The 15173-nt window shown below is 44.4% G+C and overlaps 1 protein-coding gene across 4 annotated transcripts in view; it reads right to left on the reverse strand.

Annotated features, from left to right (window-relative positions):
• LOC139580382 (BAR/IMD domain-containing adapter protein 2-like) overlaps window positions 1-15173 on the reverse strand; it is a 136311-nt gene that overhangs the window by 36887 nt on the left and 84251 nt on the right. For all 4 annotated transcript variants that reach the window (XM_071409002.1, XM_071409005.1, XM_071409004.1 and 1 more), the window contains one exon: window positions 3367-3519. In XM_071409002.1, coding sequence (XP_071265103.1) covers window positions 3367-3519 — 153 coding nt within the window. The remainder of the gene's footprint in view (window positions 1-3366; window positions 3520-15173) is intronic.

A 15173-nucleotide genomic window follows, 5' to 3' on the forward strand; every position in this document is an offset into this window, starting at 1 on the left:
CTGAAGCAGCCTCATTACCAGTCTAGCAGCCATTTCATCTCACAGATGAAGCAGCCTCATTACCAGTCTAGCAGCCATTTCATCTCACAGCTGAAGCAGCCTCATTACCAGTCTAGCAGCCATTTCATCTCACAGCTGAAGCAGCCTCATTACCAGTCTAGCAGCCATTTCATCTCACAGCTGAAGCAGCCTCATTACCAGTCTAGCAGCCGTTTCATCACACAGCTGAAGCAGCCTCATTACCAGTCTAGCAGCCATTTCATCTCACAGCTGAAGCAGCCTCATTACCAGTCTAGCAGCCGTTTCATCTCACAGCTGAAGCAGCCTCATTACCAGTCTAGCAGCCATTTCATCTCACAGCTGAAGCAGCCTCATTACCAGTCTAGCAGCCGTTTCATCTCACAGCTGAAGCAGCCTCATTACCAGTCTAGCAGCCATTTCATCTCACAGCTGAAGCAGCCTCATTACCAGTCTAGCAGCCGTTTCATCACACAGCTGAAGCAGCCTCATTACCAGTCTAGCAGCCATTTCATCTCATAGCTGAAGCAGCCTCATTACCAGTCTAGCAGCCGTTTCATCTCACAGCTGAAGCAGCCTCATTACCAGTCTAGCAGCCGTTTCATCTCAAAGCTGAAGCAGCCTCATTACCAGTCTAGCAGCCGTTTAATCTCACAGCTGAAGCAGCCTCATTACCAGTCTAGCAGCCATTTCATCTCACAGCTGAAGCAGCCTCATTACCAGTCTAGCAGCCGTTTCATCTCAAAGCTGAAGCAGCCTCATTACCAGTCTAGCAGCCGTTTCATCTCACAGCTGAAGCAGCCTCATTACCAGTCCATTTCATCTCACAGCTATACACCAACAGCCTTCCTCCTAGGATTATTGTACTCAAGGCCCGCGACACCATCTGTAGCCTCCAGACCTCTCCACCAGCTCTCTCCCCAGCTACGGGTTTCCTGCTCTAGCTTACCTCTGATCAGTTTTACCCCCACCTCCACCCATTAAAGCAGTCTGGGTGTAAGACAGGAAGTAATATTCAGCAGGGTTGCCAGGGTTCTTCATAAACTGCACTCCCTTAGAAACAAAACACTTACAAAAAAAAAAAAAGAGTTCCAAAAGGGTTCTTCAACTCTGTGGAAAGGGTTCTACATGGAACTCAAACGGGTTCTACTTTGAACCAAAATGATTCTACCTGAAAAAAGGATCTTCAAAAGGTTTAGGTTTTCTTGAAGTGTGACAAATCCCTCTATCTACGAGTATGTTACTCCTGGTCTCTGTACATAGCCTACTTAAAATCGGTCTCTGTTTCTCTCCATGGTGTCTACCTTATTGCTTTCTGTGTACCAGTCAGAGTGTTCCTCCCTGGTCTCTCTCCGTTGGTGCGCTGGGTAGCGGTGCCAGTAGGTGACTCAGCTCCCAGGTGGTAGTATCTGCTAGGTAATGTAGTGTGGGTGCTAGTGTGGTTTCTAAAGCTCCATGCCAGAGAGACGATCAACAGCAACAGCCTGCTTCTTCATTTTCCTTTATTCCTCTACTCCATCACCACAGGACAGTTGCTGCTACCTTAATTATGTATGTCACATACATGGAGGGTACCACTATTCTGTGTGTGTGTGTGTGTGTGTGTGTGTGAGCAAGCACTGGGGTGAGAACCTGAAGTGGGTCCTCTCTTGCCCACCTCCACCTCTCCCTACACGACTCACACAATATGCACTCACTCATTCTTTCTATGTCTCCCTACAATCTGATGGCCTCCATATTTTCCCTCACACAGAATATTCACTGCTTCTTTCGAAATTGCTTCATAACAAACTCTCCCCCTCCTTTCTCTCTCTCTCTGTGTCAGCACATCAGTATTGTCTATAGACAGTCAGCCCACACATTCTCCCTCTGGGATTCACATCCACTAACTTGTGGAAGTGGGACACTGTTCAGCCTCTTCCCTTCCTGTCCTCTACACCTCCTTTCCTCCCACTGCACAGTCTCTCAGCCTTGCTCCAAGGCCCGAGTTAAACAAAGCAGAAAGAGCAGAAAGTGAACGCCCACTTAACCAGGACTTGGACTATGAAAGCTCCTGAATAAAGACACTAGGTGGCTACATTGATCGGTGAGAGCAACCGTGGCATGATTGGCAGTCTTGAAGCAAAGCCACTGGACGCAATGGCTAAAGCCAAACTAAACAAGTATATGAACCGTCCCGAAAGGAGAAGTAAACCGTTTGTGGTAACAGTAAAATTCCAGAACGTTCCCAATTTCCCCCCAGAAATCCCAGTTGGATGATTCTTGCAATAAAAAGGAAATAAGCTGTGAGGGAAGCCTCCAACCTAAAATTCTTCATTTGGAATTTTCAAGAAAGTGACCAAAATATTGCAACCCTAGACCTGTTGGTGTGAGTGAAAGTGCCTGTATTACCTTGCTGTGGTAGACCCTACTGTTTTAACCATCAAAAGCTAAAGCAGTGGATATTAATGCATAACCTTAAGATTTTGGAGTTAATGCCTAAACTTAACCTTAAACACTTTGAAAAATGGCCCCGACGGATAGGGCTGCCGTGCTTCTAGTGCTTAGGAAACTTTGCAGTATATATACACTGCTCAAAAAAATAAAGGGAACACTTAAACAACACAATGTAACTCCAAGTCAATCACACTTCTGTGAAATCAAACTGTCCACTTAGGAAGCAACACTGATTGACAATAAATTTCACATGCTGTTGTGCAAATGGAATAGACAAAAGGTGGAAATTATAGGCAATTAGCAAGACACCCCCAATAAAGCTGTGATTCTGCAGGTGGTGACCACAGACCACTTCTCAGTTCCTATGCTTCCTGGCTGATGTTTTGGTCACTTTTGAATGCTGGCGGTGCTCTCACTCTAGTGGTAGCATGAGACGGAGTCTACAACCCACACAAGTGCCTCAGGTAGTGCAGCTCATGCAGGATGGCACATCAATGCGAGCTGTGGCAAAAAGGTTTGCTGTGTCTGTCAGCGTAGTGTCCAGAGCATGGAGGCGCTACCAGGAGACAGGCCAGTACATCAGGAGACGTGGAGGAGGCCGTAGGAGGGCAACAACCCAGCAGCAGGACCGCTACCTCCGCCTTTGTGCAAGGAGGGGCACTGCCAGAGCCCTGCAAAATGACCTCCAGCAGGCCACAAATGTGCATGCGTCTGCTCAAACGGTCAGAAACAGACTCCATGAGGGTGGTATGGAAAATGTAATGTTTGAGAAACAAGGATGTCTAATTTTGACATCAGACTGTGAGAGCTAGTTGGTTTTCATCCCTGCTTTAGCTATTGAGGGTTACCTGCAAAGAGAGAATAAAAAGGTAACAGAAACCTGTAGATGAAAATGTGAGTCCGACATCTCACCTTGCTATGGAAGGAGCTGCTGTTCTTGGCCACGGCACACTGTCTGTCCACCAGGAAGCAGTACCTCCTCCTCTCCTCTGACAGCGCACTCTTGTAGCCCTCTGCTGTGTACTGGTCCAGGTCACTCTGCTTGCTGCCAATGGTCTCAACATACTGAGGAGAGGGAGGAAGCAGGGGGACGGGGCGAGGAGGGGGACGGGGCGAGGAGAGGGAGGAGCAGGGGGACGGGGCGAGGAGAGAGAGGGAGGAGGACGGGGCGAGGAGAGAGAGGGAGGAGGACGGGGACGGGGCGAGGAGAGAGAGGGAGGAGGACGGGGACGGGGCGAGGAGAGAGAGGGAGGAGGAGGGGGACGGGGCGAGGAGAGAGAGGGAGGAGGAGGGGGACGGGGCGAGGAGAGAGAGGAGGGGGACGGGGCGAGGAGAGGGAGGAGCAGGGGGACGGGGCGAGGAGAGGGAGGAGGAGGGGGACGGGGAGAAGACATAAGGTACAGTAGGATGTAGTTGTCCCCTAGACTCTAGAAACAAATCTAAGCAGTTACATATGAAAATACACTACCATTCAGAGGTTTGGGATCACTTAGAAATGTCCTTGTTTTTTTTAAGAAAAGCTCATTTTTGGCCATTAATATAACATCAAATTGATCAGAAATACAGTGTAGACATTGTTAATGTTGTAAAATGTTTTTTTTATTTTTTTATTTTACCGTTATTTTACCAGGTAAGTTGACTGAGAACACGTTCTCATTTGCAGCAACGACCTGGGGAATAGTTACAGGGGAGAGGAGGGGGATGAATGAGCCAATTGTAAACTGGGGATTAATTAGGTGACCGTGATGGTTGAGGGCCAGATTGGGAATTTAGCCAGGACACCGGGGTTAACACCCCTACTCTTACGATAAGTGCCATGGGATCTTTAATGACCTCAGAGAGTCAGGACACCCGTTTTAACGTCCCATCCGAAAGACGGCATCCTACACAGAGCAGTGTCCCCAATCACTGCCCTGGGGCATTGGGATCTTTGTTTAGACCAGAGGAAAGAGTGCCTCCTACTGGCCCTCCAACACCACTTCCAGCAGCACCTGGTCTCCCATCCAGGGACTGACCAGGACCAACCCTGCTTAGCTTCAGAAGCAAGCCAGCAGTGGTATGCAGGGTGGTATGCTGCTGGCTATTGTAGCTGGAAACGGCAGATTTTTTATGGAATATCTACATAGGCGTACAGGAGTCCATTATCAGCAACCATCACTCCTGTGTTCCAATGGCACGTTGTGCTAGCTAATCCAAGTTAATAATTTTAAAAGGCTAGTTGAACATTAGAAAACCCCTTTGCAATTATGTTACCACAGCTGGAAATTATATAGTACCCGCAAAACACCAGTCTCAACGTCAACAGTGAAGAGGCGACTCCGGGATGCTGGCCTTCTAGGCAGAGTTCCTCTGTCCAGTCTGAACGTCAACAGTGAAGAGGAGACTCCGGGATGCTGGCCTTCTAGGCAGAGTTCCTCTGTCCAGTGTCTGTGTTCTTTTTCCATCTTAATCTTTTTATTGGCCTGTCTGAGATCTGGCTTTTTCTTTACAACTCTGCCTAGAAGGCCAGCTTCCCGGAGTTGCCTCTTCACTGTTGACGTTGAGACTAGTTTTTTGCGGTTACTTTTTAATGAAGCTGCCAGTTGAGGACTTGTGAGGCGTCTGTTTCTCAAACTAGACACTCTAATGTACTTGACCTCTTGCTCAGGTGTACACCGAGGCCTCCCACTCTTTCTATTCTGGTTAGAAAGTGTTAGAGCCAGTTTGCGCTGTTCTGTGAAGGGAGTAGTACACAGTGTTGTATGAGATCTTCAGTTTCTTGACAATTTCTCACATGGAATAGCCTTCATTTCTCAGAACAAGAATAGACTGACAAGTTTCAGAAGAAAGTTACTTGTTTCTGGCCACTTTGAGCCTGTAATCGAACCCACAAATGCTGATGCTCCAGATACTCAACTAGTCTAAAGGCCAGTTTTATTGCTTCTTTAATCAGTACAACAGGTTTTCAGCTGTGCTAACATAATTGCAAAAGGGTTTTCTAATGATCAATTATCCTTTTAAAATCAAACTTGAATTAGCTAACACAACATGCCATTGGAACACAGGAGTGATGGTTGCTGATAATGGGCCCCTGTACGCCCATGTAGATAATCCATAAAAAAAATATATATTCCAGCTACAATAGTCATTTATAACATTAACAATGTCTACACTGTATTTCTGATCAATTTTATGTTATTTTAAATGGACAAAAAAAAAAGTGCTTTTCTTTCAAAAACAAGGACATTTCTAAGTGACCCCAAACTTTTGAACAGTAGTGTGTGTGTGTGTGTGTGTGTGTGTCAATGGTTAAGGTTAGTATTGTAGTTAGGTGCATGAAGTAAAGCTGGCAACAACCTGAACATTTGCATTTAGCTGCAGGGGTGCTGTGGGAGTGCTGCAGGGGTGCTGTGGGAGTGCTGCAGGGGTGCTGTGGGAGTGCTGCAGGGGTGCTGTGGGAGTGCTGCAGGGGTGCTGTGGGAGTGCTGCAGGGGTGCTGTGGGAGTGCTGCAGGGGTGCTGTGGGAGTGCTGCAGGGGTGCTGTGGGAGTGCTGTGGGAGTGCTGTGGGAGTGCTGTGGGAGTGCTGTGGGAGTGCTGCGGGAGTGCTGCGGGAGTGCTGCGGGAGTGCCAACTGTACTGTATGTGTCATCTTGAGTAGCACTAGAATAAGGTGACAGCAGCTAAATCAGTGTAGAAAATCTGAACATAGAACAACACATAAACACTCTCTACATTCTGACTCACAGCATACATTGAGTAGTAAACAACGGAGCACTAATTCCCTGCCTTATTAAAACAAAATGGCCGATATAAGCAGAGTTAAAGTAGGATTAGTCGCTTACGATGTCAATGACACATACAGAGATCAGCCTAAAACGAGGACAATAGAGAGTTCATTCTTTGTTACCATAGAGATACAACCAGACTAGTCATGAAAACTGTCATCCACACAACAGTCGTCAACATCTAGACAAAGGCATACACACAAATCCTTGTTGAATACTTTACACAAATATCCCACAAAAATAGATTTGCGAGGCTTGACCCTGTAAGCTCACATCAGGGAGACACACACGGAAATGTCAGCCCCATTACAGAACCCATTAAAGCAACGCAAACAGATGTTTACTGCAAATACTCAGCTTCCCATTTACCACTCCACACACTGCTACCCTGGAGCTTTAATTCCCCCCTCTTTCCCTCCCTCAGAATGATAAAGGACAGTCAGAGTTGCTGTGTGAAGACACTGTTGGGCTCTGAGAATATGAAAGATATGATATTCATCATTTCATCTTCCTGTCCAACCATAACATATTTAAGGGTTGGACAGGAAGGAGGAGTGCATCTAAATTGGAGTATACAGTGGGGCAAAAAAGTATTTAGTCAGCCACCAATTGTGCATGTTCTCCCACTTAAAAAGATGAGGCCTGTAATTTTCATCATAGGTACACTTCAACTATGACAGACAAAATGAGGGAAAAAAATCCAGAAAATCACATTGTAGGATTTTTAATGAATTTATTTGCAAATTATGGTGGAAAATAAGTATTTGGTCACCTACAAACAAGCAACATTTCTGGCTCTCACAGACCTGTAACTTCTTCTTTAAGAGGCTCTTCTGTCCTCCACTCGTTACCTGTATTAATGGCACCTGTTTGAACTTGTTATCAGTATAAAAGACACCTGTCCACAACCTCAAACAGTCACACTCCAAACTCCACTATGGCCAAGACCAAAGAGCTGTCAAAGGACACCAGAAACAAAATTGTAGACCTACACCAGGCTGGGAAGACGGAATCTGCAATAGGTAAGCAGCTTGGTTTGAAGATATCAACTGTGGGAGCAATTATTAGGAAATGGAAGACATACAAGACCACTGATAATCTCCCTCGATCTGGGGCTCCACGCAAGATCTCACCCCGTGGGGTCAAAATGATCACAAGAACGGTGAGCAAAAATCCCAGAACCACACGGGGGGACCTAGTGAATGACCTGCAGAGAGCTGGGACCAAAGTAACAATGTCCAGGCCCGTCTGAAGTTTGCTAGAGAGCATTTGGATGATCCAGAAGAAGATTGGGAGAATGTCATATGGTCAGATGAAACCAAAATAGAACTTTTTGGTAAAAACTCAACTCGTCGTGTTTGGAGGACAAAGAATGCTGAGTTGCATCCAAAGAACACCATACCTACTGTGAAGCATGGGGGTGGAAACATCATGTTTTGGGGCTGTTTTTCTGCAAAGGGACCAGGACGACTGATCCGTGTAAAGGACAAAATGAATGGGGCCATGTATCGTGATATTTTGAGTGAAAACCTCCTTCCATCAGCAAGGGCATTGGAGATGAAACGTGGCTGGGTCTTTCAGCATGACAATGATCCCAAACACACCTCCCGGGCAACGAAGGAGTGGCTTCGTAAGAAGCATTTCAAGGTCCTGGAGTGGCCTAGCCAGTCTCCAGATCTCAACCCCATAGAAAATCTTTGGAGGGAGTTGAAAGTCCGTGTTGCCCAGCAACAGCCCCAAAACATCACTGCTCTAGAGGAGATCTGCATGGAGGAATGGACCAAAATACCAGCAACAGTGTGTGAAAACTTTGTGAAGACTTACAGAAAACGTTTGACCTCTCATTGCCAACAAAGGGTATATAACAAAGTATTAGGATAAGTATTTGGTCAATAACAAAAGTTTATTTTCCACCATAATTTGCAAATAAATTCATTAAAAATCCTACAATATGATTTTCTGGATTTTTTTTCTAATTTTGTCTGTCATAGTTGAAGTGTACCTATGATGAAAATTACAGGCCTGTCTCATCTTTTTAAGTGGGAGAACTTGCACAATTGGTGGCTGACTAAATACTTTTTTGCCCCACTGTATACACACTTGTGTTGGTGGAAACATGTTTTGTCTGAATGCATCTGTATTGATCCTCTGGGAAGAATAAACTTGGTTAAGCTTTCATAGTGTCCGTGGAGTTAACTCTGAGAATTAGAACCTAACAGTAAACACTTCAACGTGTTTCTTCTCTGAGAGTGTTAAACAATCCTCACCTCCCCCCCCATCCCCCTCACCATAGTTGAGCCATCAGATTACAACCACTACACAGTGCGACCGTGGCCTCTGCTTTCTGTAACGAGACTAATTACTCAGAGACGATGAAGAAGAGGAAAGACTCCATTGATCTGTTCTCTTTCCTCTGTGTGTAGACTGATTACAGAAAGGAACGAGAAGAAAAGAAAAAAAAAAACACTTGAGGAGCTTAATTAGTTATCAATGAGGGAACTACAAGGAGGATTCAAATGACTAGTGTTGTTTTCAAAGTAAAAGCCTGTGATTACAGCCTACTCTCAGCTACAGACCTTGATGAGACGTCAAGCAATTAGTTTCTATTTCAGGCACTCTGTCTGCTTCTACCCCCAAGCCACAAGACCGCTGAATAGTCAGCAGCTACCAAGATTATCTGCACTGACCCTTTTTGCACAAACTATTTTTGACTCGTCACATACACTGCTGTTACTGTTTATTATATATGCTGTTGCCTTGTCACTTTATCCCTACCTATATGTACATATCTACCTCAATTACCTCGTACCCCTGCAGACCGACTCTGTACTGGTACTCCGTTTATATAGACAAGTTATCGTTAATCATTGTGTATTTATTACTTGTGTTATTATTTTTCATATTATTTATCTTTTTTTTTCTCTGACTTGTTGGGAAGGACATATAAATAAGCGTTTCACTGTTAGTATGCACCTGTTGTTTATGAAACGTGACAAATCAAATGTTGTGTGATACACACGTTGCTGATGTGTGATGTACACTATATGACAAAAAAGTATGTGGACATCTGCTCGTCGAACATCTCATTCCAAAATCATGGACTTACAGTTGAAGTCGGAAGTTTACATACACCTTAGCCAAATACATTTACACTCAGTTTTTCACAATTCCTGACATTTAATCCAAATAAAAAGTTCCTGTCTTAGGTCAGTTAGGATCACCACTTTATTTTAAGAATGTGAAATGTCAGAATAATAATAGAGAATGATTTATTTCAGCTTTCATTGCTTTCATCACATTCCCAGTGGGTCAGAAGTTTATACACTCAATTAGTATTTGGTAGCATTGCCTTTAAATTGTTTAACTTGGGTCAAACGTTTTGGGTAGCCTTCCACAAGTTTCCCACAATAAGTTGGGTGAATTTTGGCCCATTCCTCCTGACAGAGCTGGTGTAACTGAGTCAGGTTTGTAGGCCTCCTTGCCTGCACACGCTTTTCAGTTCTGCCAACACATTTTCTATAGGATTGAGGTCAGGGCTTTGTGATGGCTACTCCAATACCTTGACTTTGCTGTCCTTAAGCCATTTTGCCACAACTTTGGAAGTATGCTTGGGGTCATTGTCCATTTGGAAGACCCATTTGCAACCAAGCTTTAAATTCCTGACTGATGTCTTGAGATGTTGATTCAATATACCAACAATTTCCCCCCCTCATGATCCCATCTATGATCCCATCTATTTTGTGAAGCGCACCACACCCTCCTTCAGCAAAGCACCCCCACAACATGATGCTGCCATCCCTGTGCTTCATGGTTGGGATGGTGTTCTTCGGCTTGCAAGCATCCCCCTTTTCCTCCAAACATAACGATGGTCATTATGGCCAAACAGTTCTATTTTTGTTTCATCAGACCACATTTCTCCAAAAGTACGATCTTTGTCCCCATGTGCAGTTGCAAACTGTAGTCTGGCTTTTTGATGGCGGTTTTGGAGCAGTGGCTTCTTCCTTACTGAACGGCCCTTCACGTTATGTCGATATCGGACTCGTTTTACTGTGGATATAGATACTTTTGTACCCGTTTCCTCCAGCATCTTCACAAGGTCTTTGGCTGTTGTTCTTGAATTGATTTGCACTTTTCGCACCAAAGTACGCTCATCTCTAGGAGACAGAACGTGTCTCCTTCCTGAGCGGTGTGACGGTTGCGTGGTCCCATGGTGTTTATACTTGCATACTATTGTTTGTACAGATGAATGTGGTACCTTCAGGTGTTTGTAAATTGCAAATTAGATGTCCTGACCGACTTATCAAAACTATAGTTTGTTAACAAGAAATGTGTGGAGTGGATGTTTTATTTTTTTTATTTTTTTATTTTACCGTTATTTTACCAGGTAAGTTGACTGAGAACACGTTCTCATTTGCAGCAACGACCTGGGGAATAGTTACAGGGGAGAGGAGGGGGATGAATGAGCCAATTGTAACCAACCTAAGTGTATGTAAACTTCCGACTTCAACTGTAAATATGGAGTTAGTCCCCCCTTTGCTGCTATAACAGCCGCCACTCTTCTGTGAGGGCTTTCCACTTGATGTTGGAACATTGCTGGGGGGGACTTGCTTCCATTCAGCCACAAGAGCATTGGTGAGGTTTGGCACTGATGTTGGGCGATTAGGCCTGGCTCGCAGTCGGCGTTCCAATTCATCCCAAATGTGTTCGAGTGGGTTGAGGTCAGGGCTTTGTGCAGGCCAGTCAAGTTCTTCCACAAAGATCTCGACAAACCATTTCTGTATGGACCTCGCTTTGTGCACAGCGGCATTGTCATGCTGAAACAGGAAAGGGCCTTCCCCAAGGAACGCCATGGATACCCATTTCATGACGCTCCCAACAAACAGTTATTGTACTGACATTGCTTCGAGGCAATTTTGAAAAATCAGTAGTGAGTGTTGCAACCGAGGACAGACGATGTTTACACACTATGGGCTTCAGAATTCGCCGGTCCCGTTCTGTGAGCTTGTGTTGCTTACCACTTTGCGGCTGAGCCGTTGTTGCTCCTAGACGCTTCCACTTCAAAATAACAGCACTTACAGTTGACCGGGGCAGCTCTAGCAGGGCAGAAATTTGACAAACTGACTTGTTGGAAAGGTGGCATCCTATGACGGTGCCACGTTGAAAGTCCCTGAGCTTTTCAGTTAGGCCATTCTACTACCAATGTTTGTCTGTGGAGATTGCATGGCTGTGTGCTCGATTTTATACACCGGTCAGCAACGGGTGTGTCAAATAGTAGAATCTACTAATTTGATGGTTGTCCACATACTTTTGTATATATAGCATATGTACACTGTGTCTTCAATGACAAAACCATCTGGGAGACCATCTGCCACACAGAGGAGCTACTCTGTCACTCCACAGAGATCACACCTATGAAAGAGAGAAGGACCACCTGTATCTGGTACTCAGGCACGTTGTGAAAAAGAACAAAGTCCACAGAGAAAGGGAAGGATCAGGAAAGAAGCCCAGTGGGGGCTGCTGGATAATGCCGTAAGTACCCTGGTATTTTCCGAGGCCTACAAATATGGCTATCCTACTGTGACTAGCGATTTAAATATGGTTTAGCACAGGTATCCCAGGGACAAATTACATGGACACAAAAAGAGGCAGAACACTGAGATGAAAATCTGCAGGAGAAGAGAGACGGGGTGGAGAGAGAGAGAGAGAGACTGAAGAAAGAGAAAGAGATACTGAAGAAAGAGAAAGAGAGACTGAAGAAAGAGAAAGAGAGACTGAAGAAAGAGAAAGAGAGACTGAAGAAAGAGAAAGAAAGAGAGAAAGAAAGAGAGACTGAAGAGAGAGACACTGAAGAGAGAGACACTGAAGAGAGAGAGAGAGAGACACTGAAGAGAGAGAGAGAAAGACTGAAGAGAGAGAGAGACTGAAGAGAGAGAGAGAGAGAGAGAGACACTGAAGAGAGAGAGAGACTGAAGAGAGAGGGAGAGAGACTGGAGAGAGAGAGAGAGAGAGAGACTGGATCAAGAGAGAGAGAGAGACTGGAGAGAGAGAGAGAGAGACTGGAGAGAGAGAGAGAGAGCGAGTGACTGTAGAGAGTGACCATGCATTGTGTCATGCGTAAGAAATTCAAATCAAATTGTATTTGTCACATGTACTGTAAAATGCCTACTTATACAAGCCCTTAACCAACAATGCAGTTCAAGAAATAAAATATTTACTACACAAACTAAAGTAAAAAAAGATTGAAGAAAAAGTAACAATAAAATAACAATAAGGAGGCTATATACAGTGGGTACAGGTACCGAGTCAATGTGCGCGGGTAGAGGTTAGTCGAGGTAATTTGTACATGTAAGTAGGGGTAAAGTGACTACGCATAGATGATAAACAGAGAGTAGCAGTAGTGTAAAAACAGCAGCCCTTAGACGTGGTATACCACAAACCCCTGAGGTGCCTTATTGCTATTATAAACTGGTTACCCAAAGTAATTACAACAGTCAAAATAAATGTTTTGTCATACCCGTGGTATACGGTCTGATACACCACAGCTTTCAGCCAATCAACAATTAAAAGATTTTACTGAGTTACAGTTCATATATGGAAACGAGACAATTGAATCAAGTTAATTAGGCCCTAATCTATGGATTTCACATGACTGGGAATACAGATATGCATCTGTTGGTCACAGATACCTTAAAAAAAATAAAGAATGAGAAAACCAGTCAGTATGGTTTTTGAAAACCAGTCAGTATCTGGTGTGACGACAATTTGCCTCATGCAGCAAGACATCTCCTTCGCATAGAGTTGATCAGGCTCTTGATTGTGGCTTGTGGAATGTTGTCCAACTCCTCTTCAATGACTGTGCGAAATTGCTGGATATTGGCGGGAACTGGAACACGCTGTCGTACAAGTCAATCCAGAGCATCCCAAGCATGCTCAATGGGTGACATGTCTGGTGAGTATGCAGGCCATGGAAGAACTGAGACATTTTCAGCTTCCAGAAATTGTATACAGTTCCTTGCGACATGGGGCTGTGTATTATCATGCTGAAACATGAGGTGATGGGGAGGAGGAATGGCACGACAATGGACCTTAGGATCTCGTCATGGTATCTCTGTGCATTCAAATTGCCATCGATAAAATTGCAATTGTGTTCATTGTCTGTATCTTATTCCAGCCCAACCCCACTGCCATCATGGGGCACTCTGTTCACAACACTGACATCAGCAAACCGCTCACCCACACGACGCCACACACGTGGTCTATGAAACATTTGTGGGATCTTTTATTTCAGCTCGTGAAACATGGGACCAACACTTTACATGTTGTCTTTATATTTTTGTTCAGTATAGAAAGAAATATACCAAAAAATATATATATTCTGGAGTAGTGGGATTACTGTAGTAGGAGTAGTACTGTAGTAGTATTACTATAGTAGGAGTAGTACTGTAGTAGTATTACTGTAGAAGTAGTAGTAGTACTGTATTACTACTACTGTAGTAGTAGTAGTAGTAGTAGTAGTATAGGATAGCCATGTTTTGTTTACCTGTCATGTACTACAGTGTGCGTTTACGGGCGGGACCAAACAAGGGTCATTATTCCTGCTAATTCTAGATCTTCCCAGACACACCCTTACCTTGAAATTGACAACATGTAAACAAAAGGCCAGCCAGCCAGACAGTAGGTGAGTCAGTCAGTCAGCCAGCCATATACAGTATAACTAGAAAGCAGTAGTAGGGTATCAGTATAGAGCTGCCAAACCAGTCTGCTTGCCTCTAGCGCCCAGAGCCCTATACTTGGAATCCGGTTGGAGGAGTTCGCGTGGTAACTGAGGTCAACTCTGAGGTCAACTCGGGATAACCAGTACCACGAAAGTGGCTCATCTTTTAGCCAGGTACGTTTCTATGGCAATGAATCCTTCAGAACTAACCTGCTCCAAAGCAGGCTAACTCAGGGCTAACTCCATTTATCCTAAATGAAGTGTCTGAGGCACAAGTTGAGGACCAATGAAATCAAATTCCCTCCCTCTCACAAAGATTGTGTCATCATCCCCTTCATTTGGGGAAGACTGATTAAAATATTTTATTAATCAAATGTTTTTTCGTTTTTTTTTCCCGGTGTAGAAAAACTGTAATGTCTATCACATTACACATTTAGTAATGACAGCACTTGCTTTCCAGACTAAGTTTTTCCACACGAATGTATTTAGAAATTTGCAAAAAGGCAAACTGACAGTGGCAACGAACCATAGACATATAATCCATAGGATGGCAGTTCAACTAGCCACGTGTGACGCGCAGTTACAAGCCTGCTAGAGTCAACGGCAGGCGGACGAGCAATATTCACCGTCGTAGTACGGATGAAGCCTGAGCTGGAAGGTGAAGCTAACTGAAGCTGGCTAGCTTTAGAGAAGCCTGAGTAGATCTAGCGTGCTTCGTAGTATACCACTCCGGCGTCTGTCTCACTCAGTAACATTCACACAATGGACACACACGCCTGAAAGCCAATGGCAGCCTGATATATGACAATACATATTTACTACAGTATTTATACTATATTGACCTTTGCAGATGAACCCTGCAATTTACAAAAACAAACACGTCAACACGACATGAAAACAAGACATACAAAACACAATCATAGAATACTATATTACTACTTGAATACATCTAACCTACAGACATTACATGTTGCTTCTCTGACAGCATTTTAATCTCATATTATTATCAGGTAAACTATTCCTGCCGTGAACACACTGTTGATAAAAGAGATATGTCGAACAGTACTGGCCGTAGACTAGATGCCGAACAGTACTGGCCGTAGACTAGATGTCGAACAGTACTGGCCGTAGACTAGATGCCGAACAGTACAGGCCGTAGACTAGATGCCGAACAGTACAGGCCGTAGACTAGATGCCGAACAGTACGGGCCGTATACTAGATGCCGAACAGTACGGGCCG

This window comes from Salvelinus alpinus, chromosome 7 (assembly GCF_045679555.1).
Source record: "Salvelinus alpinus chromosome 7, SLU_Salpinus.1, whole genome shotgun sequence".
Classification (NCBI taxonomy): Eukaryota; Metazoa; Chordata; class Actinopteri; order Salmoniformes; family Salmonidae; genus Salvelinus; species Salvelinus alpinus.